The 27,691-nt window shown below is 40.2% G+C and overlaps 1 protein-coding gene across 14 annotated transcripts in view; it reads right to left on the reverse strand.

Moving 5' to 3' along the window:
- The window catches only part of fam49bb (family with sequence similarity 49 member Bb), a 208,726-nt gene that overhangs the window by 56,716 nt on the left and 124,319 nt on the right, over positions 1–27,691 (reverse strand). For 11 of the 14 annotated variants that reach the window (XM_073052909.1, XM_073052939.1, XM_073052923.1 and 8 more), the window contains 2 exons: positions 12,670–12,782; positions 997–1,079 (listed from right to left, as the gene is read on the reverse strand). In XM_073052909.1, the coding sequence (XP_072909010.1) occupies positions 997–1,069 (73 nt within the window). In that variant the 5' untranslated portion in view covers positions 1,070–1,079; positions 12,670–12,782. Of the gene's footprint in view, positions 1–996; positions 1,080–1,630; positions 1,714–12,669; positions 12,783–27,691 lie in introns of those variants that run through there. The other 3 variants (XM_073052946.1, XM_073052949.1, XM_073052944.1) reach the window with 2 other exon arrangements.

Genomic DNA, 27,691 nt, shown 5'->3' on the forward strand with positions numbered 1-27,691 from the left:
GTCAGCCACATCAATTACATTATATACAGTGGATTCCAGTTATTTTGGGCCATTGGTTAATTGGGGCAGCTACTTATTTGGGACAACTCTTAAAGAACAAAAACAGATTGAGAAAATAACCGGGATTCTCTTTGTTTATTTAGGACACTAAACCACTTAACTGAGGTAGGAGTCTGTTGGTGAACTGTCTCTAACTAGCATCAGTCACGTGCATGTCGTGTGGTCATTAGTCACTACACCACACTTTGAACAACCAATTCTTAAATAGTATCATGCCTGTTTATGTTCAATGAGCACTGTTCACTTATAGTTGAAGAGTAATAAGCACAAGACAGCTAAGAGCTGTTTTGCTCACTGTGGTTTGAAGCATTCAGGCTTGGTGATGCCAGAAATGGCTGGTCGTGAAAATGAAATGATTTCACTACGTCAACAAGTTAGGAACTATGAAAAATTTGAATGCATCAACAATCATCTTGAATGTTACACTTAAAATGAAGATTTGGAGAATATAATCGTCCAAAACTCTGTTTGATGGTAGTCTACTACCTGCACTAGTAGTCTGCGATGATTTTGTTCATTTACAGTCAATCAAAAGAACACGTCAGCATACATTGAATGCTATTAAGAACGAATACACTTCTGTAGTAATGTAGTTCTGATAGTGTTCTAATTTATACTGTATTTCATTTAAATACATAATTTGTTACTCAGTTCAATGGCAACTTGTCGTTTTAACTATTTAATGAAGAGCCACTTAGTAGGGTGAAAGCGTACTGGTCCCGATGTGTTCAAATTAACTAAAATCCACTGTATTTTGATCCTGACATTCAACTACAAGAATTTAGTGACCAAATCAGATTGGAGAAAAAAATTCTGGCCCTTTTCAGATTTACCAATTAAAAACAACATAAGCATGCATTAAATTAAAATGCAATGGAAAACAGATGCAGTCTATTGCAGGCAGTAAAAAGAATATAAAATAAAGATCATTCTCACTTTCAAAGTCAAGGAAAAAATTTGGCCCCTGCTCAAGATCTGTGCATGTCAAAACTTTAAGAAGGTTCCCCATGTTAAGATACCTGCCAAGACAAGAAGGAAGATATTTTCCCCTAAATATAGAACAGCCTAGAGTGAGAGACAAACAGAAAAATAGCCTTTTGAAGGCTACAAGCCACATAATAAAAATCCACTGTCATTTCACATGGTATATACAATCTACAGGTAAGGCATTTTACCAGCTGTGCCACAGTCTAAACTAGAAAGGCTGCATGGTTTTCTTGGTTACATTATAAGCAGTGGCATGTGCCAGATGTCACTAACGTTTAACCCCTTCCCCGGAGTCACAGAGGAGCTGAAGGAGTTAAAACTGCATTAACAGCCATCCTGACAAAAGGACCTGAAAAATCAGTGAATGGAATTAACAAAAAAAGCTTTTATAAAAAAGCAAATTAAAGAAGATTTTCAAAAGCAACACATGGGATGAAGTTTGCAGCCACAATGGAGAGGTCATGCAACCATTGTTAAGTGATAGTATCCTGCCATTACGTGCATTTTTAATACCTGCACTGTCCTTCACTCTGGTGAGACAGAACGTATTTTGTATACACCAGCTGTGAAGGGTCAAACTTACTTTCAAAATCCAAGAAAAAATGTGAAGCATTGTGGTCTATGTCTCTGGTTAACACCTTAATCAGATTACCCATGTCAGCAAACCTAAAAATAAAATAGTAAATCTTTTAGTTTCAACAATTCTCAGTCAGGTCCTGGATTCAGTTAAGGCTGGTTCGTGAGGTTCCACCCACTCTGTGGGGCTTGGTAGGGATTTGTTGAGTCAAAATTATACTTTCTAGAAAAGGTCTCAACATGATCATATGTTTCTTCACTGAAAATCCTTCACATAAATCCTCATGACAGTAATTAAACTGCTAAGAATGCAGATCAAAGAGAAAAATAACATTAGTCAGTGATAAGAGACTGCATAAAACAGAAATTAACAGGAATTCTGTTCAAACATTCAAATCCTTGTTTTCTTCTTACATTTTTAAATTAAAATGTGTAGACACTGGGCTGCTTCAAGCTGCAACCTGTCTGCAAGCACTACTTACTATCACAGATGCCTACACTTACCTGGGCTGCAGCAGCTTATCTTGGTGGGCCCACCACACTGCCAAGTTAGGCAGCAAAGCCCAGACTTGTCAAGACTTCACTGCCCATGATAAAGTTCAACAGCAGGCTAAACTGGGCGAAGGAAATTTGCCTTTTTTTAAAGCAGTTAGAAAGGTTACATCTTTTTAAAATATTTCTGATACTGAGGCATTTAAAATCTAATAAAACTGGGGAAGTAAAAATTAAAAATTATTCAGAATTCATAGCACAAAAGCAAAATGAATAAAACTAAATAGCTGACCTCTCCTTGCTAATAAATTCAATGGGGTCTGAATCCTATGCAAAGAATGATCGGAGGCTGCTAACAAAAGTCGATTTCCTAGCATAAAGCTGATTGCTGGGGAAAAGCAATACCTATATCAGGCTGCTATTTATTGACAACACTTCAGCATTCAACACAATAATATCCTTAGTTCTAAGCAAATAAATTTCAAAACTTGGGCCTCAGTACCTCATGCTGCAACTGGATCCTCGACTTCCTCAAGGGGAGACCACAGTCTGTGCAGATCGGAAATAATATCTCCTCCTTACGGACAATCAACACTGGGGTTCTCAACAATGCATGCTTAGCCCACTGCTCTAATCTCTCTACACCCAAGACTGTGTGGCTAAGCACAACTCAAACATTATCTATAAACTTGCCAAAGACACAACTATTGTTGGCAGAATTTCAGATGGTGATGAGGCGGTGTACAGGAGCAAGATACATCAGTTGGTTGATTGGTGTTGTAATAACAATCTGGCATTCAATGTCAGTAATTAATTGCGAACTTCAGGAAGGGGAACACATACCAGTCCTCACTGAAGTGGAAAGGGTGAGCAGCTTCAAGTTTCTGGGTGTCAACATCGCTGACATTACAAAGAAGGCTTGTCAGCAGCTTTATTTTATTAGGAGCCTGAGGATACTTTGTATGTCATCAAAGACACTAACAAATGTTAATAGATATACCATTCCAACTAGTTGAATCGCTGTCTGGTATGGAGGGGCCACTGCACAAAATCAGAAAAAGCTGCAGAAAATTATAAACTCAGTCTGCTGCATCATGGGCACTAGCCTCCTCAGCATCGAGGACAACTTCCATAGGCAATGCCTCTAAAAGGAGGCATCCATCACTAAGGGCTGCCACCACCCACCCAGGACGTGTCCTTTTCTCATTGCTACCATCAAGGAGGTGTTACAGGAGCCTAAAGACACACAAACAACATTTCAAGAACTGTTTCTTCTTCTCTGCCATCAGATTTCCGAATAGACAATCAACCCACAAACACTACCTCACTATTTTCTCCTCTCTCTTTTTGCACTGCTTATTTATTTTTAATATATATTTATTGTAATTTATAGATTTTAATTATGTACTGCACTACTGCCGCAAAACTACATATTTCATGACTTACACTGGTGATATTAAACCTTATTCTGATTTTTGTGCTATTCTGATTCTGATCACAGTAATACTGGACACTTTCACAAGGCTCCATAGGAAATTGTAAATGAATGATAGCTGCTAAGGTGCCAGTGTTAAGTAATGGACTAACATTACTTGCAATTAAAGAGCTGAATGGTCTGTATTCATACATTGTTGGAGATTTTTTATGAATAAAGTTGATATAGTTCAGAAGATAGGGAATTCAGAGATTTAATGTAACAACAACAAGCACCTGAAATTCGCCAGATGTTTCAAACCCAAGACCTACTTCAGAGTGGGTGACTGAACACAGACAGAATTTCTGGCTTTAAATCAGTAAGATTCTGGTCAGCATATTAGACGACATTCTTTTAAGTAGGTAATATTTCAACAACTGAGCTTCCAGTGTAATATTAACTGTGATTTGTTAACTTCTCAAAGCCAGCCTGGCCTTGAGAATGATCCTTTATCTCATCCATAAAGGAAAAGAAATCTGAAACCTTTTCTATCCCTTCATCAGATTTCTGAATAAACAATGGACCAATCCATGAACACCAGTACATTATACTTGCTCTCATTTTGCACAATTTAATTTTTTTTTAAATATTTATTTCTTACTGCAATTTATATAATGTTTTTTGCATTGCACTGTACTGTTACAACAAATTTCACAACATCTATCAATGATATTAAATCTGATTCTGATTCTCAGTGAAACTTGGAAGATCCTGATGGGTCTTGACATGTTGGATGCAGAGCTTATGCTTCCCTATGGGAAAAATTACAACTAGGGTCTCTGTTGAAAGATATTGGAGGTCACTCATTTAAGACAGATGAGGCGATTTTTCTTTCACCCAAAGGTTACTGACTCTTCCTGAAAGGTTGGTAGAAGCAGAAATATTGAATATCAAGGTTGATACTCCATTTTACTGTGAGGTTACTGCAGGCCAACCAGAATGCAGAGTTGAGGTTACAATCAGGTCTTATTAAATATTTTAGAGATTAAAGATTAGATTTATTTCTCATGTACAGTCTTTTACATCAACATAACATTTGAAGGATTATGCTGGGATCAGCACTCAACTGTTGTCATGCTTCTGGCACCAACACAGTATTGTCCACAACTCACTAACCCTAACCGTACATCTTTGGAATGTGGGCAGAAACTGACACAGTCACAGGCAGAACGTACAAATATACACACAGTGGAAGGAACTGAACCCCAATCTTACAGCTAGTGCTGCAAAGCATTGCACTAATCGCTATGCTACTATGCCACCCTTGATAGATCAGGCTTGATGGGCTAAGTGGCCTGCTCCAGTCCCTAATTTGCACATATGCTATTCAATTCTTTCAGTGGTATGAGTCATCTCTCCATCCTCTGAATTTATGAATCACAGTGGTGAATCCAATTCTTTTATATTAGTTTGTTTTAACAACTGCAAGCAATTCTCTGCTTCATTAACTTGGATGGGTTGACCATATTCAACATTTAGACGACGAATTTTCAGGTGCACATTTTTCTAAGCTTCAGCACTGGCATGCTGCATTTAAAAGTGAGCCAAATGCAAATGCATTCAATCATTACTCTGTGCAAGCATGCACCAGAGAAAATACAAAAATCACAAGTTTTAGTGAAGTTTGTGCTCAAAGTGGAAGGATAACTGTTAAATTTTTTTTAAAAAACAGACAATATATTCAAATCACAAGAAACAACTTTCTAAAGCCACATTGGAATAAAAATAACTGCATGCAGCCCTTGAAGGAATAATATAGTTAAAATCTAAAATGGTTTTCCATATGCTACCAAGAATTTTTTTTAACTGTTTACCTTGGTGACTTTTAAATAAACCACAGAAAATGAGGTTTACTGACAGTATAAAATAATTTTATATGCTTAACCATTGTAAACTAAACTAGAGATACTCATTTTCCCATTTTATTTCACATCTGCTAACTTAGCAAATAACAATAATTACCTACTTTAGAAGAAGACAGGTTTTCTCTCTCAGTCATTCTGCCTTTGGATAAAACTGGCAATGATACAGTGCAAACACTAGAGTAACATCAACTATTCAGAGAGAAGACATATTTACACCCAATACTCATCAGCTAAATACAAGAGGCACAGCATTAAGGTTTATAATTGTGTGCTGGAACCTGCTGGCTTTGGATCAATTAAATCCATCAACATACAAGCCTAGTTAGAACAAGCATCAGCTGCGAAAGGAGACTGAACAACCAATAGACAACCACTAACTACAGCCACCATTTACTCTTGCCCACACTGCACCAGAATATGTGGATCCTGGATCGGTCTCTACAGCCATCTGAGGACCTACCAACAGAATATCATACTCAACTTCAATGATCACACTACTACCCAATACTTATCTACCTAATATCACCCTACACTTAGCTTGAGATAGTCAATAGCCGCGATACTTTCTGCTACATTTGTGGCAAGTATATGCATAAATCTCAAACACAGAGCATACTCCTCTTTTAAGAAAGCCGTAAGCATGTGTAAAATTGACCAAGACAGAGCCTGGGCTCCACACATTTGTCGCTCAATGTGTACTCTCAACCTTAGAGTTTGGCTCAGAGGCACTTATAAGTCAAGGCCGCTCACTGCCCTGATGACATGGCGAAAGCAAAAGGATCATGTGACAGACTGCTACTTCTGGCTGATCAGTGTCTAGTTTCAATACTAAAAACAAGAAATCCATTGAATACTCCAATCTCCCTTCAGCCATGAGATCTGTGCCACACGACAATAGTCTTCCAATACTGAAGCCCCCAAAGACATGGCATCTTGAGGAGGCAGATGAAGATGCCATGATGAATGGGCCAGGGATGGAAAACGACACTGACACTGAAACAGATCTTGGATCCTTTATGTTGAGTGAACCTCATCTGATAACTCAATCTGAGTTAAATGCCCGAGTCAGAGACTTGGATATATCATAGTCAAAGCAGAAATACTGGGCTCAAGACTACAAGGATGGAATCTGATGCTACAGGCCACAAAAGTCTGTCTTTTGTAGCTGCCAAGAAGATTTGGTGCAATTCTTTGGTCAAGTTGATAATCTGTGTTTCTGGACTAATGGGCTTTTCACTACTTTAGATTGCCAGCATTTCCTATAACGATGCCATTTTTTTTTTAATTGATTCTTCAGTGTTAAGCCTGAAAGATGTGCTGCTACATAACGGCAATGCTCACCCTTCAAGACCAACTATGCCATACACGTGAAAGAAAACTACTGAAATCTGGTAGTCTTGTTGAAACACATACAGTATAGCAACTACAACTGGAATATCTATAGTGATCTGAAAGTAATAGAGCTGCTGCTAGGAAAGCAGCTCGGATACACCAAGTCCTGTTGTTTCCTTTGTGAATGGAACAACCGTGCTAAAGACTCTCATTACTTAAAAAGGATTAGCTACTCTGTAAGCAGTGGTTCTAGGGCAGAAATGTGTGGCATATAAGCCACCTGTAGACACAACAAAGATATTTTTGGCTCCTCTTCAGCTAAAACTGGAGCTTATGAAAAATTTTGTGAAAGCAACGAACAAGGAAGGTGAAGAATTTCGATAATTGAGACAGATGTTTCCCAGAATAACTGATGACGATTAAGCAAGGCACTTCTGGTGGTCCACTGATCAAACAGGTCATCAAGGGCAGGCAATTCGAAGAACTTCTAGTGAGGCCAGAGAAAACTGCATGGAAGGCATTCAAGTAAGTTGTTGAAAATTTTCTTGGTAACTACCAAGCACCAAACTATGTGCAGTTTGTTGACAACATGCTTCAAGCATACAAAACCATGAAGTGCAACATGTCACTAAAGATTCATTTTCTGCATTCTTATTTGGAATTCTTAGCACTGTCTGTAACGGGCATGGAGAAATGTTTCGCCAAGACACTACGGTCATGGAGAAACAGCATCAGGGCAACTGGAATCCATCAATGCTGGTTGATTATTGCTGGACACTTAAACGAGAAGCCTCAGATACTGAGTATAAACAAAAATCATTAACAAAATATTTGGGATAATAAATCTGATTCTGATTCTAGCACTTGCTGATTTTATTTCAGATTTCCACTGCATATTTTTTTAAATTTTAATTTACCATTGCAATGATTAATGGATCCACAAGTTTAGAAGTCTGTAACCCAATTACAGTGGATCCAATACACACTTGCCACTACAACCACATCCCTGCCAGTTCAGTTAAAGTGCCTAAGAGCAGCAATATATCATCACATATAACACTTATTTCAATAATGGAATAGAACATACACATCTATTTACAGTATTTTTAGATAGCTGGGCAACAACAGATAGCATTAGTGGACATCTTCATGAGGAAGTGCCTCAAGAAGGCTGTCCATTATTAAGGACCCTCACGACTAGAGACATGCCCTGCTTTTATTTCTACCATTAGAGAGGAGGTATTGAAGTCTGAAGACCCACACTGCATGATTTAGGAACAGATTCTTTCCCTCTGCCATCAGATTTATGAATATTTATTTTTTGCGCTATTTATTTATTATCTTTAAGTGTAAATTAAAGTCTTTTTTGTCTTGCACTGTAATGCTACTATCTAATCTGTTGAATATTTCCAGCAGTTTTTGTTGAATACTAAATTTCCAGCATTGACAGTATCTTGTATCTTCCAACATCTCCCATGTCCTTTCAAAAAACACTTGAGGCCTACCCTGATAGACAAAAAAGGGTTTTTATTTGCGTTGTCTCATTAAAAGTCAATACTTATTACGACTTCAAGAAGCCTACAGGTTGTTAGCTTACCATACATCAAGACATAAATGCTCAGGGGCATTTTCCAAATGAAAAAATCAAGCAGTTTTATTTTCGAAAATCCATCTGTTCACACCTTTAAAATCATAAGATGTGTGGCACCTAGTCAAAGCGCTTCTGAAAATCCAAGTACATAACATCCACTAATTCCCCTTTGTCTATCCTGCTTGTTATTTCCTCAAAGAACTCCAAAATATTTGTCAGGCAAGATTTTCCTTTAAGAAAGCTATGGTGACTATGGCCTATTTTATCATGTGCCTCCAAGTACACTGAAACCACATCCTTAACAATTAATTCCAACATCTTTCATCCTTTCTTCAGCCTCTCTCCCTTCCTGAAGAGCAGAATGACATTTGTAATTTTTGAATCTTCAAAAACCATGCTAGAATCCATTGATACTTGAAATATCATTACAATCTAGCTCTACAATCTCTTCAGCTACCTCTTTCAGAACCCTGGAGTGTACACCATCTGACCCGGGTGACTTGACTACCTTCAGACCTTTCAGTTTCTCAAGCACCTTCTCCCTAGTACCTTCCTGCTCGCTGGGAAAACAGAGACAGAGAGAGAGAGATCCTGTGGTATGTTGCATACCGGGTGAACCGCAAAGTCTTTGAGGTAACTGCAAGTCTGTGTCTTTGCTATTGCTTTGCTCACACTTGAGTGCTTGGTAGTGGGTGCCAATGTTTTTTTTTGCCGGTTGCTTGCTGCTGCTTGCGCGCGGGAGGGAAGGGAGCTGGGGTGGACTTTGGGATTCTAACATTTAACTGTCGTTTATTCTTTGGAGCACTCCTCTGTTTTTGTGGATGGTTACCAAGAAAAAGCATTTCAGAATGTATATTGTATACATTTCTTTGACAGTAAATTGGACCTTTGAACCTAGTAATGGCCCCGACACTTTTGAACTTCTGTCATTCTGCTTGTATCTTCCATAGTGAAGACATGCAAAATATTTATTCAGTTCATCCACCATTTTCTTGTTTCCCCCATCACTACCTCTCCAGCAACATTTTCCAGCAATCCAGTACCTACTCTCACCTCTCGTTTACGCTTTATATATCCAAAGAACCTTTTTGGTATTCTCTTTAATATCACTGGCTAGTTTCCTCTTTTCTTTCTTTAGCTGTCTTCATTTGGTTTTTACAAGCTTCCTAATCTTCTATCTTCACACTAATTTTTCTTCAGTTATAAGCTCTCTCTGTGGCTTTTATGTTGGCTTTGACTTCTCTTGTCAGACATAGTTGCATCACCCTGCCTTTAGCACACTACTTCTTTGGGATGTGTATATCCTGTGCCTTCTGAATTGCTCCCAGAATTTCCAGCCATTGCAGCTCCGCTGTCATCCTGCTAGTCTTCCAATCAGTTTTGGTCAGCTTCTCACAAGCAAGAGAAAATCTGCAGATGCTGGAAATCCAAGCAACATACACAAAATGCTGGAGGAACTCAGTGGGCCAGGCAGCTTTGAAGAAAAATGTACAATCGACATACTCTTTTCCTAGATGCTGCCTGGCCTGCTGAGTTCCTCCAGCATTTTGTGTGTGATGCTTGGCCAGCTCCTCACTAATGCTTCTGTAATTCCCTTTACTCCACTGTAATACTGATATATCTGACATTAGCTGCTCCTTCACAAATTGCAGGGTGAATTCCATCATATTATGATCACTGGCCCTTCAGGGTTTCTTTACCTTGAGCTCTCTAATCAATTCAGTTCATTGCACAACACCAAATCCAGAATAGCTGATGCCCTGTGAGTTCATCTACAAACTTCTCTAAAAAGCCATCTCAGTGGCATTTTAGAAATTCCCCATCTTGGGATCCAGCACCAACCTGATTTTCCCAATCTACCTGCATATTCAAATCCCCCATCAGCATTTGTAACATTGACCTTTTGACGTGCATTTTCTATATCCCGTTGTAATTTGTAGACTACATCTTTACTATTGTGTGTGGGGTGGTCTGTACATAACTCTGGTCAGAATTTTTTTACCCCTGCAGTTCCTTAGTTCTACCCACAATGATTCTGTACCTTCCAGTACTATGTCACCTATGCTACACCTTCCAATCCTTTCTCTTGATCCATCTTTCTCTTGACAACAAAGACACATGCCAGAATCCTGTACATTGATTTCAGTTCAGCGTTCAATACCATCATCCCGCAGAGACTAGTGGAGAAACTGTCGCTGCTTGGCCTTAACACTGCCATGTGTCACTGGATTCTGGATTTCTTGACAGTGAGACCACAGTCAGTCCGTGTTGGCAGGAACATCTCTGACTCCATCACTCTGAGCACTGGATCCCCACAAGGCTGTGTGCTTAGCCCATTGCTGTTTACACTGCTAACATATGACTGTGCAGCCAGATTCAAGGAGAACCTGATCATTAAATTTGCTGATGATACCACAGTGGTGGGGCTCATCAGCAAAAATTATGAAACAATGTACAGGGAGGAGGTTAAACACCTAGAGAGCTGGTGCAGTGACAACAACTTGATGCTTAATGTCACCAAAACCAAGAAGATGATCGTTGATTTCAGACGGTCTCAGCCTGAGCACACACCCCTCAGCATCAGCGGCTCCACAGTGGAGAGAGTGGAAAACATCAAGTTCCTTGGGGTGCAGATCTCGGACAATCTCACCTGATCCAGGAACACCACTGGGATTGTGAAACGAGCCCAGCAGGGATTGCACTTTCTGAGGAAGTTTTAACAAACATCAGTCCCCACTAACATCTTAACTACATTCTACAGAGGAGTGGTTGAGAGTGTGCTGACCTTTTGCATCACAACCTGGTACTCCAGCTGCAGTGCTGCCGACAAAAAAGACTTGCAGAGGGTGGTTAGGGGAGCAGAGAAGGTTATTGGGGTCTCCCTACCTTCTGTCCAAGAGCTCTTTCAGAGTCGATACCTCCAGAAGACACAGTACATCATTAAAGACCCCTCACACCCTCTCCATGAACTGTTTGTTCTTCTGCCATCAGATAAACGTTACAGGAGCATCAAAACTAAAACCACACGACTACTAAACAGCTTCCTCCCACAGGCAGTCAAACTGCTAAATAGCTGCTCTACCTGACTCTGCTTTGGATACTTTTAACTTGCACTGGACACTTATAACTTGTTTTTAACTGACATGTGGTTGTTGTGTTTTACTATTTATTGTTATGTTTATTATTTAGTGTTGCATTTGTTTTATTATGAATGCACTGCTCCTTGGAAACGCTGTCTCATTTTGCTCTGCAGAGCTGATGTACGGTTAGAACGACAATAAAGTTTTAAAATCTTGAATCTGTTCACACTTTTCTCTGGAGGGAGCAAGCATTTCCTAGTTCCCTAAATCTAGAACAAGACATGTCCTTTGTGCCCCACCCTCAACGGCCTCTACATTTGCCATATCAGCTTAATCTGAGACTTCCAGGCTCATGTGCAGGTGCCTATATCTCAAAAGAATATTATCCAGAGACAGGAATCTTACAGCCTATTGTCCTTGCACTAGCTCTTTAAAAGAAATCTTTGAAAATGGACTTTTCCAATCAGTACTGTACTGTTCCTGATGAAGGATCTTGGCCTGAAATATCGACTGTTTATTCATTTCCATAGAAGTTGCCTGACCTGCTGAGTTCCTCCAGCATTTTGTATGTATTACTAAGTAAAACATTAAATTAATATTTTAAAGATTTTAGTGAATACAGAGTGAAGACTGGAATATAAGACTGAGCAGAAGCATTACAATTACAATTTATTTTGAGGACGGAATAACAAAGCACACAAGATTGCCAGAGGGATTATAACATTACTAACTGCAGTTCATGCCCCATGAGGTCACTAAATCACCAGCAGTGGTGCATAATTTTAGGGAACATAGCTGATAAACACCTGAAATTTATCAATGTTATTGATTGCCCTTGATTACAATGCAAGGCTATAAAAACAACCACAGCCAGTTGGGGGAACTCTTAATCACTCAAACCAATTTCAGGGTGCATGCCAATTTCCAAAAGCTGTTGTAAGTTTCAAGGCATAATTATTGAAAGAAAGCCCACACACAGAAAATAGTACAACATTCCTCAAATCATGGTTTAGATTTCACATTTTAAGACATATAGAATATGAAGTAGAATTTTAAATTTAATTATCATTTCAAGGCAATACCTGAGTTCACTGTACAGTAGTAACTAACTGCAAGTGATTTAAGACAATATCAATAACCAAAATTTAGAACTGTTTTATAAAGCCTCAAGTAGAACAGAAGTTATTGTATTACATGCTGTAATTTTCTTACCAAGCAGGAAGGGTACAGTTATGTTTGGGTTGCAAATAACTCCAACAGCATCCAGTCACAACTTGTTCAGCTCAGCAAGATACCACAGGACTGCCCTCAGCATGAATTGCCATCTAAGGAAATAAAGGAAATTTTTTTTTAAAAAGGGTAAGACTCAGGATAGAAAAAAAATACTCCTTATGCATAATTTGAATTATGTAATTTAGCATCAAGTCACTTCCTCTTTAAGGTTTGCTGCTTTGATAAAAACCCAGTAGTTTTTTTTCTTTTCTCATCTTCTCCAAATCCTCTTCTTTCTTTCTAACAACAGGGAGCCAGTCACACCGAGTGGTATCATTACCACAAAAGCTTCCTCAAAATGCCATAAGTCTTGGAAAGATCAAATGGAATTTCCCTACACAAAAGATGCAAGTTTCTTCCTTATGATTTCAAAAAGCATAATGGACTCTGAGTTTAAAGTACAAAGTATATTGAACCACTAAAATACACTGGTTAAACAATAACGAGAGGGTTATCGCCATACCATACTAAGAACGCTGAAGGCTCCACAGAAATCAGGGAAAGATTCAATAGCATGTTGCTATCCATGTCTCTCGCTCCACAAATGCTGCCTGATCTGTCGAGTGTTTCCCTTCGGCACAGAAATTAGTTATTCTTGACAATAAAAAATTAATGAGGTACTTCACTGGCTCTGATGATTTGAGTTTCTGGATTCATGAATAGTGTTATATAAATGCAAACTCCTCATTTTCATTTTCTAGGTAAGTTTTACCATGCTTATCTTTAAGTCAGTTAATCACATATTTGTACAATATACATACATCTAATGTAAATCATAGGTCCCACCACCAATCACATCTTTCCCTCCACTGCACTTTCTGCTTTACACAGGTCTCACTCCCAACACAACACCCTTGTCCATTCGTCCCTCCCCACTGATCTCCCTCCTGGCACTTAACCTTGCAAGCAGAACAAATGCTACACCTGTCCCTACACCTCCACCTTCACGACCATTCAGGGCCCCAAACAGTCCTTCCCTGTGAGGCACCACTTAAACTGAGTCTGTTGGGATCATATACTGTGTCCAGTGCGGCCTCCTGTATGTCGGTGAGACTGGGAGACTGCTTTGACGAGCACCTATGCTCCCAGTGGCCACCCATTTTAATTCCACTTCCCATTTCGATATGTCTATCCATGACCTGAGTCTACAGAGGGTTCCTGTGCTGTGGAAGACGTCCTGCCTCGTTCCTGCACCGAAGACGCCATGCCCCAGTGGCTCCAATGACTAAAGACCGGTGGCATTGACCTCCCACATCATGAAGACCCTGGAGAGACTTGTTCTAGAGCAGCTCCGGCCTATAGTTAGGCCACACTTAGACCCCCTCCAGTTCACCTATCAGCCCCGACTAGGAGTTGAGGATGCCACCGTCTACCTGCTGAACCGTGTCTACGCCCACCTGGACAAGCCGGCGAGCACTGTGAGGGTCATGTTTTTTGACTTCTCCAGTGTGTTCAACACCATCTGCCCTGCTCTGCTGGGTGAGAAGCTGACAGTGATGCAGGTGGATGCTTCCCTGGTGTCATGGATTATTGATCACCTGACTGGCAGACCACAGTACGTGCGCTTGCAACACTGTGTGTCAGACAGAGTGGTCAGCAGCACTGGGGCTCCACAGGAAACTGTCCTGTCTCCCTTTCTCTTCACCACCTACACCTCGGACTTCAACTACACCACAGAGTCTTGCCATCTTCAGAAGTTTTCTGATGACTCTGCCATAGTTGGATGCATCAGCAAGGGAGATGAGGCTGAGGACAGGGCTACGGTGGGAAACTTTGTCACATGGTGCGAGCAGAATCATCTGCAGCTTAATGTGAAAAAGACTAAGGAGCTGGTGGTGGACCTGAGGAGGGCTAAGGCACCGGTGACCCCTGTTTCCATCCAAGGGGCCAGTGTGGACATGGTGGAGGATTACAAATACCTAGGGATACGAATTGACAATAAACTACCTGGTCAAAGAACACTGAGGCTGTCTACAAGAAGGGTCAGAGCCGTCTCTACTTCCTGGGGAGACTGAGGTCCTTTAACATCTGCCGGACGATGCTAAGGATTTTCTACGAGGCTGTGGTGGCCAGTGCTATCATGTTTGCTGTTATGTGCTGGGGCAGCAGGCTGAGGGTAGCAGACACCAACATAATCAACAAACTCATTCGTAAGGCCAGTGATGTTGTGGGGGTGGAACTGGACTCTCTGACAATGGTGTCTGAAAAGAGGATGCTGTCCAAGTTGCATGCCATCTTGGACAATGTCTCCCATCCACTCCATAATGTACTGGTTAGGCACAGGAGTACATTCAGCCAGAGACTCATTCCACCGAGATGTAACACTGAGCGTCATAGGAAGTCATTCCAACCTGCGGCCACCAAACTTTACAACTCCTCCCTCGGAGTGTCAGACACCCTGAACCAATAGGCTGGTCCTGGACTTATTTTTTCCACTTGGCATAATTAACTTATTATTATTTAATTATTTATGGTTTTATATTGCTATATTTCTTCACTATTCTTGGTGGTGCGGCTGTAACGAAACCCAATTTCCCTCGGGATCAATAAAGTATGTCTGTCTGTCTGACCTCCTCCACTGTTGTGATGAAGCAACACTTAGGTTAGAGGAACAACACCTTATATTCCATCTGGGTAGTCTTCAACCTGATGCCATGAACATCGCTTTCTCAAACTTCCAGTAATGCCGTCCACCCCACCCCCTACCTTTCAACATTCCCCATCCTCTTTTTTCTCTCTCTCATATTATATTCTTGCCTTCCCATCGCCTCCCTCTGGTGCTCCTCCCCCTTTTTCTATCTTCCATGACCTTATGTTCTCTTCTATCAGACTCCCCCCTTCTCCAGCCCTGTATTTCTTTTACCAATCAACTTCCCAGCTCTTTACTTTATTCCTCCCTCCTCAGGTTTCATCTATCACCTTGTGATTCTCTCCCCTCCCCCACCTTTGAAATCTACTCCTCAGCTTTATTTCTCCAGTCCTGCAGAAAGGTCTCAGCCTGAAACATCCACTGTACTCTTTTCCATAGATGCTGCCTGATCTGCATTGTGTGTGTGTTGCTTGGATTTCCAGTATATGCAGATTTTCTCTTGTTTGTAAATCATAGGGATATGGTTATCTCTCTAGTTAAGCCATCATAGAAGTAAAAACAAAGCAAAATGTATCAACTTCAATACAGGAAAATACAAAAATGCAATGAATGTTTGGAAATGCTGGTGAATCTGACATCAGTAGTGGGAAAGTTATTGTAAAGTATTCTAAAGGACCGGATATACAAGTATTTGGATAGACATGGGCTGATTAAGGATAGTTATCATGGCTTTGCGCATGGTTGGTCATGTCTAACCAAACTTGAGTTTTTTGAGGAAGTTATAATGGAAGTTGATGAAGACAAGACAGTGGATATTGGACTTTAGTGAGGCAATTGACAAGATCCCCCCCATATGGGAGTTTGGTCAAGAAGGTTCCGTTGCTTAGCATTCAAGATGAATTAGTAAATTGGATTAGACATTAGCTTTGTGGGTGACGCCAGAGAGTGGTAGTAGATGGTAGCCTCTCTGACTGCAGGCCTCTGACTAGTGGAGTGCCACAGGGATTGGTGCTGGGTCCAATGTTGTTTGTAATCTGTATCAAATGATCTGGATGATAAAATGGTTAACTGGATCAACAAATTTGTGAATGACACCAAGAGTGGGGGTTAGTGGATAGCGAGGAAGGCTATCATAGCTTGCAGGGGGATCTGAATTAATTGGAAAATGGGCTGAAAAATGGCAGATGAAATTTAATACAAACAAGTGCAAGGAGTTGTACTTCAGTAGGACCAACCAAGGGAGGTCTTACGTAGTGAACAATAGGGCACTGAGGAGTGCAGTAGAGCAAAGGGATCTGGGAATACAGGTCCATAATTCATGGAAAGTTGCACCACAGGTAAATAGGGTCATAAAGAAAGCGTTTGACACATTGGCCTTCATAAATGAAAGTACTGAGTACAGGAGTTTCAATGTTACATTGAAGTTGTACAAGACATTGATGAGGCCTAATTTGGAGTACTGTGTGCAGTTTTGGTCAGCTACCTACAGGAAAAATGTAAATAAGGCTGAAAGAGTGCAAAGAAAATTTACAAGGATGTTGCTGGGTCTGAGAACCTGACTTATTAGGTAAGACTGAATAGTTAAGAATGTTTTTCTTGGAACGTAGAAGACTAAGTGCAGATTTAATAGCGTTATACAAAATTATGAGGGGTATAGATAGGTTAAATGCAAGTAGGATTTTTCCACTGAGATTGGATGGGACAACGACCAGATGTCATGGGTTAAGGGTGAAAGGTGAAAAGATTAAGGAGAACATGAGGGGAAACTTCTTCACTCAGAGAATCATAAGAGTGTGCAACGAGCTGCCAGCACATATAGTGCATGCAAGCTTGATTTCATTGTTTAAGCAAAGTTTGGATAGGTACATGGATGGTAGGGGTATGGAGGGCTGTGGTCCTGGTGCAGATCGACAGGAGTAGGTAGCTTAAATGGTTCAGCATAGACTAGATAGCCTGAAGGAACTGTTTCTGTGCTGTACTCTATGACTCTGACGCTAAAGAATAGATTTTTTAAATGTCGTTGTGTATAGTATGCAAAAACTTAAAAACTTTGAAGAATTCTATTTTTAAAAAAGTCATGTATTTGATCATCACTGTGTAAATGAATTATGGAACATCCTTTACAAGCATGCATTTGGATCAGTTCATTGCCTTCTCTAAAGCAATATACTGAGGTTTATCCACAGAGACAGCCCTATTTCAACAACTTTGTCTCAAAATTGACTCCAGTTTGCTTTGAAAAGTGTTTTATGGTTTTAACAGAAAGATGCCTTAATCAAAGACCATAGGACCACAAGTTCTAGGAACAGAATTAGGCCATACGGCCCATCAAGTCTGTTCAGCCATTCCATCATGGCCTATTTATCACCCCTCTTCTCCTGCCTTCTCCCCATAATCTTTGGCATTCTTACTAATCAATAACCTCTTTAAATATACCCAGTGACTTGGCCTCCACACGCATCAATGGCAATGAATTCCACAGATTCACCACCCTCTGGCTAAAGAAGTTCCTCCTCATCTGTTCTGAAGAAACAACCTTGTATTCTGATGCTGGGCCCTCTGACTGGAGTCTCCCTCATATTCTCTGCATCCACTCTCTCGAGGCTTTTCAATATTCAGTAAGTTTTAATGAGATCCCCTTCATTCTTCTAAACTCCAGCGAGTACAGATCTAGAGTTAACCCTTGCATTCCTGGCATCATTCTCCTAAACCTTCTCTGGCCCCTCTTCCAATGCTAGCATATCCTTTCTTAAATAAAAGGCTCAGAACTGCTCACAATATTCCAAGTGTGGTCTGACCAATGCCTTACAAAACTTCAGCATTGCATTGCTGCTTTTATATTCTAGTATTCTCGAAGTATGTCATTTCAAACTACATGATCAAAAACCATATAATCCAACAAAGTGCTACTCACAAAGAACAAAGAGGAAAAACAAATTATGGACGGGGAAGTTGCACAAAAACAACAGAGATCTTTGAGTAATTGAATCCAACTGTGTCTTGGTGGGAATAATCAGACAGATGCAGATGGCTGTCTCTCTGACTGGTTGCCTATCAAAACTGGCATACTGCAAGGATCAGTGCTGTTCATCTTCTATATTAATAATCTCCATGATAATGTGATAAATGTGAATAGCAAATTCGTAGATCAGACCAAGATTGGAGGTGTAATAGATAGTAAGGAAGGCTATTAAAGCTTGCAGAATGACCTTGATCAGCTAGAAAAATTGACTGAAAAATCTCAGATGGAATTTAGTGCAGACAAGTGTGAGGTGTTGAACTTTGGGAGGACAAACCAGGGTAAGACTTACACAGTCAATGTTGGCTCAGAGATGCACCATAAAACAAAAGGACCATAAGACATAGGAACAGCATTAGGCCATTAGGCATTACTACCTCACTATCGATCTTGGGAATACAGATATAGAATTTCTTGACGGTGCCATCACAGGCAGACAGGGTCATTAAGAGAGATTTTGGCACACAGACCTTCGTAAATCAAGGCACTAAGTACAGGGGTTGGGATGTTATGCTAAAATTGCATGAGATATGGTAAGGTCAAATTTAGAATATTGTGTGCAAAGTTCCTACCTACAGGAAATTTATCAATAAACATGAAAGACTGCAGAGAAACTTTACAAGGATGTTGTGGGAATTGAGGACCTGAGTTACAAGGAAAGATTGACGTTGGTTAGGTTTTCCCTGGAGAATGAGGGGAGATCTTATAGATGTATGCAAAAATGTGAGGGTTATAGATAGTGTGAATGAAAGCAGGCTTTTTCCCCTCAGGTTGAGTGAGACTAGAACTGGAGACTTAATGTGTAAGAAGCTTGGAAAGCACATGGGTGGAAAGTTTGGAATGATATGGTCCGGTAACAGGTAGATGGGAATAAGCATAAGATTAGTTCAGCAGGGACTAGCTGAACCAAAAGGCCTGTTTCTATGCTATTGTACTCAATTTGTACAATTTGACATTCAACAGTGAAAGACTTAGGAAAACAAATGCAATTAGGAGATATTTAACTATAAGAAAAAATTCACAGGAAGACTGGGGTTAAGTAAGCATATTAACTGAAAGCATGGAATGCCATACAAGATGAAAAAAACATCCAGAAATAATGCTTCAATTCTTATACCATATTTTAATAGTCACAAGAAGGAGCTGACACCATGCAGATTAGAGCTCCATTTTCCATCCTTCTAAACTTTGCTGCTTCATGGGTGCAGCATTCTAGATTGAGAATGTAAGCCAACACCAGGGATTTTAGCAATGTCAGCGTTAGGTATTTATTATATCAGCAACAAACATGATTTGGATCATGGTTTGTCTCTGACAGCTTACAATCATTTACAATGAGTGGCACTCAAAATCAAGAATAAAAATATTTTCACTACTTGAACATCTCAGTATGTTATACCAGTTGAAAATTTAAGGACAATGTATAGGCATCTATACTAGGTCAATTTAAATATAGGAAGAAATATTTATTTTGATTTTATCCTTTCCTTTCACATAGTGTATAATATTTAAAATATTAAAGTGGATGCTGCCTGACCTGCTGACTATTTCTAGTATTTTCTAGTTTTATAACAAATCTTAATGTTCAATTTTTTCTTAGAAAATAATTTCTTACAATTTTCTTTTTATTCCGAAACAAAATCTGATTAATATAATCGCAATAATCACAAAGAACACCACAGAAATGAGTCTCTGATCTTTAGCATTAGATTTAATGCATCACAAAAAACATTTCCTTGCCCATAAAATCAGCCATGCAGCCAAATCAAATTCTTTACCAATGAGATTTTTTGCTAAGGGCACTTGCTGGTGAGACTTCAACAAATCTCTTAAAATCAAGCCAATCGCCTTGTCTGCAAGAAAACCAAAGGGCATTCCTTCAATTGATCTCAATATATTCTTTTACTCTGTTAACAACAATACTCTGTACATGCACGACCAGAAAACCATTCAATAAGTTTAAAATATTTACAGTGACTTAACAACTAAGACAGTTAACTTTTTTTTATCTCCCCTTCTTATCCATATACTTATTCAAATAACCCATTTCAAGCTGAATTTATCAAACTCTGTCATTGCTATTCAAATTTGCCAATTTTTTTTAAAACAGCCAAATTTAAAAGCATTTTAAAATGCTGTAAGATTTTCCAGATCAGTTTGAGTAGTATGGCAAAGAAAATCTCCAATCTGTCATGATTTGAGAATATTGATTCTCCAACTCACTCCACGAATATTAAAAATGATGAATTTGATGATCAGATTCAATTTTTTTGCCATCCATAGAAAAGAACTGTATACAACCTATGTAGTGCACTTTCATTACGTGAATTCACCATCTGTAGACATATAGAGCTGAATAGCAATTGTTTTAATAAATCTGCTTTCAACTGAGAATAGTATTTGTCTAATAATGTGGTAAATGAACATAACAACAGTTATGACAACTGTGCATCAAAATGACATCTTGTGATTGTTTACCAAACACAAAAGAAATTGGTGCAGGTCTCCTGCATCCAATAACAGAAAATGTTGGACAATTTTGGTACGTCAGATCTTTCAGCTTTCATCAAACAATGAACTCTTCTCCTCTCCACAAATGAACATAGAACATCAGCCATTTACAGCACAGTATAGACCTTCAGGCCACAACGTTGTATTGACTTTTTAACCTACCGGTACTCTAAGATAAATCTAACCTTTCTCTCCTTCATAGCCTTCAATTTTTCTGTCACCTATGTGCCTATCTAAATGCTTCTTAAATGTCCCTAATGCATTTACCTCTAACACCACCCTGCCAGATTTTCTGTGTTTGTCTAAATATCATATTTATATTGAGGGCATTCTAGTCTAAAAGTTCTTGTAAATTATGACATAACAATAAAGCTATTGCTCATACCATTATAATCTCTAGGGACCTTTTCCACAGCTCAGATGCTTGCCAAAACATAGCACTGTCCCTAGGAGGCAGTCAAGTTAATGATAAATGAAAGCTTGTTGGTTTTTGACATTCTCCCCAGAAAAAAACTATAAGAACTGATTTAAATTTGTGTAAAAATAATTAGCTGAACAATGTAAAATATATTTTAATATTTTTTAAGTTGTTAGTTGATACTTTTTAAAATACTTCATTATGAATAACATATTATACTACAGCGTATGTATAAAAGGTATAGTCACAATATGACACCAATTTGAAAGTGACTAAAATGAAGTCCTCCTTCCCATTTTCACGCAAAATATATTACACACTCTTCATTTACTTTAGAAAATATAGGACAATATCCCAAAAATAGGCAACATCTGAACAATTTTGACAAAGTATTTCCTTTGGAATAATTTTATGACAGCATTGATGCTAACAGTGACCAGAGGACAAATCTAGAAGGTTAAGCATGAATTTTCCAGCAGTCTGCAGTGATCAGAAGGACTCATTATAGGGAACATAGATGGAAAATCAGAAGATGCTAAGATGTGACGCCATGTGAGGATTGCTGCAATGGAGATGCTGATTCTTTTAATATTCATGTAAAAATATAATTTAATTGATAGTTTATCCAGAGGACTTGTGGAGCACAATAAAAGTTGGCCTTGCAGGCAACGACAAAGTAAAAGACTAATTGCCATAAGAGGATACCACCAAAGATGTAATAGAGAATCAACAATATGCTGCAAAGAATACTGAGCAAGGAAGCTCCTGTAACTAACTGTAGCATTTTCTGTATTTAGACTGATGGAGGTTTAAAGTAGTTTTTCACAAGAGTTCAAAGATTTGGCATACATACATCGAAATACACAGTGGAAATTTGTGTCAAAACTTTTCAAAAGAAGCAAATAGCTAGAGCTACTAAATGGTTCCTGAACCAGTATGATTAACTTCACTTATGTCAACTCTGAACTAATTCCAAAGCCTTTAGGCTCACTTTCAAGGACTCCACAATTCATGTCCTCAGTATTCTTTATTATTTATTATTTGTTTTTTTTTGTATTTGCGCAGTCTGCCTTCTTTTGCACATTGGTTGTTCATCAATCTTTGTGTGTAGCTTTTCATTAATTCTATTGTATTCCAACAGCTCAACAGACGACGCTATCAGCACCACCCTCCACCTGGACAAAAAAGACACATACGTTCGAATGCTGTTCTTAGACTTCAGTTCAGCATTCAACACTATCACCCCTCAGAAACTGATTGGAAAGCTGAGCCTACTGGGCCTGAACACCTCCCTCTGTAACTGGATACTAGACTTCCTGACTGGGAGACCTCAGTCAGTCCGGATCGGGAGCAGCATCTCCAAAACCATCACACTGCGCACGGGGGCTCCCCTAGGGCTGTGTGCTCAGTCCACTGCTGTTCATTCTGCTGATCCACGACTGTGCTGCAACACACAGCTCGAACCACATCATCAAGTTCGCCAATGACACAACCGTAGTGGGTCTCATCAACAAGAACGATGATTCAGCATACAGAGAGGAGGTGCAGCAGCTAACGGACTGGAGCAGAGCCAATAACCTGTCTCTGAATATGAACAAAAGAGATTGTTGTTGACTTCAGGAGAGCACGGAGGGACCATTCTCCACTGAACATTGACGGCTCCTCTGTTGAGATCATTAAGAGCACCAAATTTATTGGTGTTCATCTGGTGGAGGATCTCACCTGATCCCTCAACACCAGCTCCATAGCCAAGAAAGCCCAGCAGCTTTCTGCGAGGGCTGAGGAAAGTCCATCTCCCACCCCCCATCCTCACCACATTCTACAGAGGATGTATTGAGAGCATCCTGAGCAGCTGTATTGCCTGGTTCGGGAATTGCACCATCTCAGATCGCAAGACCCTACAGCGGATAGTGAGGTCAGCTGAGAAGATCATCGGGGTCTCTCTTCCCGCCATTACAGACATTTATACCACACGCTGCACCCGCAAAGCTAACAGCATCGTGAAGGACCCCACGCACCCCTCATACAATCTCTTCTCCCTCCTGCCATCTGGCAAAAGGTACCAAAGCTTTCGGTCTCTCAAGACCAGACTGTGCAACAGTTTCTTCCCCCAAGTCATCAGACTCCTCAATACCCAGAGTCTAAACCGACATCTACATCATTTATTATTATATCAAAATTTGTCCTTTACTGTGCCTATTATCTTGTTTATTATTTATTAATTAATTTATTGTACTGCCCTGCACTGTTTTGTGCACTTTATGTAGTCCTATGTAGGTCTGTAGTCTACTGTAGTTTTTGTATTGTTTTTACGTAGTCTAGTATAGCCTTGAGTTGTCTCACAGTCTAGTGTTGTTTTGTGTAGCACCATGGTCCTGGAGGAATGCTGTTTCTTTTTAACTGCGTACTAAACCAGCGGTTTATGGTCAAAATGACAATAAAAAGTGACTTGACTTTGAGTTGACTTGAATGCCTTCAGGAAAATGAATCTTAGGGTAGTATATGGTGATATATACAGCTGCAAGAAAAAGTCTGTAAACTCCTTGCAATTACCTGGTTTATTGCATTAATTACTCATGAAATGAGGCCTCATCTTCATAATAGACAAACACAATCTGCCTAAACTAATAACACACAAACTATAGGACATTGGAGCAGAATTAGGCTATACAGCCCATCGAGTCTACTCCACCATTCATTCCATCATGTCTGATACTGGATCTCAGTCAACCCCATACTTCTCACCATATCCTTTGATACACAAACAATTGTGCTTTTCATGTCTTTATTGAACATATTGTTTAATCATTCCTACTTCAGACTGGAAAAAGAATGTGAACCCTTGCATTTGATAACTGGTAACTTCTTTAGAAGCAATAACCTCCATCAAATGTTTCTTGTAGCTGCTGATGAGACTTACACAATGACAAGAAGGAATGTTAGACCATTCCTCCATATGAAACTGTTTCAATTCATCAATATTTCTGGGATGCCTTGCATGAACAGCCCTCTTCAGGTCATGCCACAGCATCACAATTGAGTTGAAGTCTGGACTCCGACTTGGCCATTCCAAAACACAAACTTTCTTCCTTTTAAACTATCTGTGGCTGATTTACTCTTGTGTTTCGTATCATTGCCTTGTTGCATCATCCAACGTCTGTTAAGCTTCGGAAGATTGACCGCTACCCTGACTTTCTCCTGTAAAATGTCTTGGTACAATTTTGAACTCATTGTTCCCTCAACAACTGCAAGCTGTAAAGGCCCTGAGGCAACAAAGCAGTCCCCAAACCATGATGCTCTTTCCACCATGCTACACAGGTGGAATGAGGTTTTAATGTTGGTGTGCACTCCCTTTTTCCCTCCTAACATAGCGGTGTGCATTTCCACCAAAAATGTTCAACTTTTGTCTCATCTGTCCACAGAAGCACTGTGGAACACTGTGGTCTTTTGCAAACCTAAAGAATGTGCAGCAATGTGTTTTTTTTTTGCAGAGAAGTTGTTTCCTCTGTGGTGTTCTTGATCAGTGTTTTTCTTATAGTGGACACAAGTACAGTGACTTTTGCAAGTTCTAGAGATTTCTGCAGGTCTTTTGCTGTTGCCCTTGGATTCTTTTTCACCTCCTTCAACATTCATTGATTGGAACACCCGACTCCAAATAGCTTCTGCAGAAGGCATTACTCCAGAGGTTCACATGATTTTTTTGAACCTAGACTGTTTAAATGGTGTACTCAGTATAAAGATCAGACCAAAAGGTGAGTAATTAATGCAGAAAGCAGGTAATTACAAAGGGTTCACAAACTTTTTCTTGCAACTGTATTGAATCGACTTTATTTCTTACATCCTTCACATACATGGGTAAAAATCTTTACGTCACATCTCCGTCTAAATGAGCAATCACAGTAATTTATAATAACTGATAATAAATAGAACTGTAAATACACTGAAATCACCGTAGTTAAATCAGTCTGATGGCCTAGTGAGAAAAGCTGTCCCGGAGCCTGTTGGTCCTGGCTTTTATGCTGCAGTACCATTTCCTGGATGGTAGCAGCTGGAATACATTGTGGTTGGGGGTGACTCAGGTCCCCAATGATCCTTTCCACACACCTGTCTTTTGTAAGTATGCTGAATCACAAACAGTTTACAACTACAGATGCACTGGGCTGTCCACACCACTCTCTGCAGTGTCCTTTGATTAAGGGAGGTACAGTCCCCATACCAGGCAGTGATACAGCCAGTCAGGATGCTCCCAGTTGTGCCCCTGTAGGAAGTTCTTAGGGTTTAGGGGCCCATACCAAACTTCCTCAACCATCTGAGGTGAAAGAGGCGCTGTTGTGCCTTTTTCACCACATAGTTGGTGTGTGCAGAGCACGTGAGGTCCCTGGTGATGTGGACGCCGAGGAACTTAAAGCTGTTTACCCTCTCAACCCCAGGTCCATTGATGTCAATTGGGATTAGCCCATCTGCATTCCTCCTGTAATCCACAATCAGCTCCTTTGCTTTTGTGACATTGAGGGAGAAGTTATTTTCTTGACACCACTGTGTCAGAGAGATGACTTCTTCCCTGTAGGCCACCTCGTTATTGTTTGAGATAAGGCCAATCAATGCAGTGTCATCGGAAAATTTAATTAGCAGATTAGAGCTGTGGGTGACACAGTCATGCGTATACAGGGAGTAAAGAGGGGGACTTAGTACACAGCCCTGAGATGCTCCTGTATTGAGAGTCAGAGGGGTGGAGGTGAGGGAGCCCACGCTTATCACCTGCCGGCGATCTGACAGGAAGTCCAGGATCCAGCTGCACAAGGCAGGGTCAAGGCCAAGGTCTCTGAGCTTCTTGTCGAGCCTGGATGGAACTATGGTCCAAGAACAGCATTCTCACATAAGCATCCTTCTTCTCCAGATATGTAAGCATGTTATGTAGAGCAGTAGCTATTGCATCAGTTGTGTCGGCAGGCGAATTGTAGAGGATCCAATTTGGGTGGTAACAAGCTGCAGATGTAATCCTTGATCAGCCTCTCAAAGCATTTGCTTATTATTGAGGTGAGTGTGTCAGGACACCAGTCGTTCAGGCATGTTACCTTGGTATTCTTTAGTACAGAGACATTGGTGGATAATTTGAAGCAGGAAGGCACTCTACACTGGGAGAGGGAGAGGGTTACATACTTTGCTAATAAGTTTATTTCAATTTGAATTGAAATTGACACTGCAGTACAGTCTTGGGCACAAGTAAAACAACTGTAAATCGAAGATGCTTTCAAAAGTAATGAAAAGTTTCTAAATTTCAAAAATTGCTATAAAGAGCAGTAAACTCAAAAAAAGGAATCAAATCAATATTTGTTGCGACCGCTCTTTGCCTTTAAAACTGCATCTTTCTCTTAGGTATGCTTAGGTATTCTCTTAGGATAATCACCTGGCATCAACACCAGTGATAGGTGAAACCTGGAGGAGGAGGAATGAAGTAAAGAGCTGGGAAGTTGATAGGTGAAAGAGACAAAAGGCCATGGAAGAAAGAAAAAGGAGGGAGGAACACCAGAGGAAAGCGATGGGCAGGCAAGGAGATAAGGTGAGGGAGGGAAAAGGGGATGGGAAATTGTGAAGGGGGGGTGGATTACCATAAGTTTGAGAAATCAATGTTCATGTCATCAGGTTGGAGGCTACCCAAATGGAATATAAGGTGTTGTTCCTCCAACCTAAGTGTGGCTTCATCACATCAGTAGAGGAGGTCATGGATGGACATAACAGAATGGGAATGGGACGAGTAATTAAAATGGGTGGTCACTGGGAGAGTCTGCTTGTTCTGACAGGTAGTGTAGATGCTCGGCGAAGCGGACTCCCAATCAACATCAGGAGGCCACACCGGGAGCACCAGACGCAGTAAATGACCCCAACAGACTCACAGGTGAAGTGTTGCCTCACCAAGGAGGACTGTTTAGGGCAGTGAGGGGGGAGGTGTAGGGGTAGGTGTAGCAATTATCCCGCTTGCAAGGATAAGTGCCAGGAGGGAAATCAATGAGGAGGGACAAATGGACAAGAGAGTCACGTAGGCAGTGATCCCTGCAGAAAGCAGAAAGTGGGGGAAGGAAAGATATGCTCGGTGGTGGGATCCCATTGGAGGTGGTGGAAGTTTCAGAGAATTATGAGCTGGACACGGATGCTGGTAAGATGCTAGGTGAGGACAAGAGGAACCTTATCCCTGTTAGGGAGGCGGAAGGATGGGGTAAGAGCAGATGTGCGTGAAATGGAAGGGCAGCATTGATGGTGCAGGAAGGGAAACTGCTTTCTTTGAAAAAGGAGGACATCTCCTACATTCTAGAATGAAAAGCCTTATCCTGAGAGCAGATGCAGCAGAGATGGAGGAGTTGAGAGAAAGGCTGGTGTTTTTACAAGTAGCAGGGTGTAGTCCAGATAGCTGTGAGATTCTGTGGGT

Source organism: Hemitrygon akajei, chromosome 1, assembly GCF_048418815.1.
Source record: "Hemitrygon akajei chromosome 1, sHemAka1.3, whole genome shotgun sequence".
NCBI classification, from domain to species: Eukaryota; Metazoa; Chordata; class Chondrichthyes; order Myliobatiformes; family Dasyatidae; genus Hemitrygon; species Hemitrygon akajei.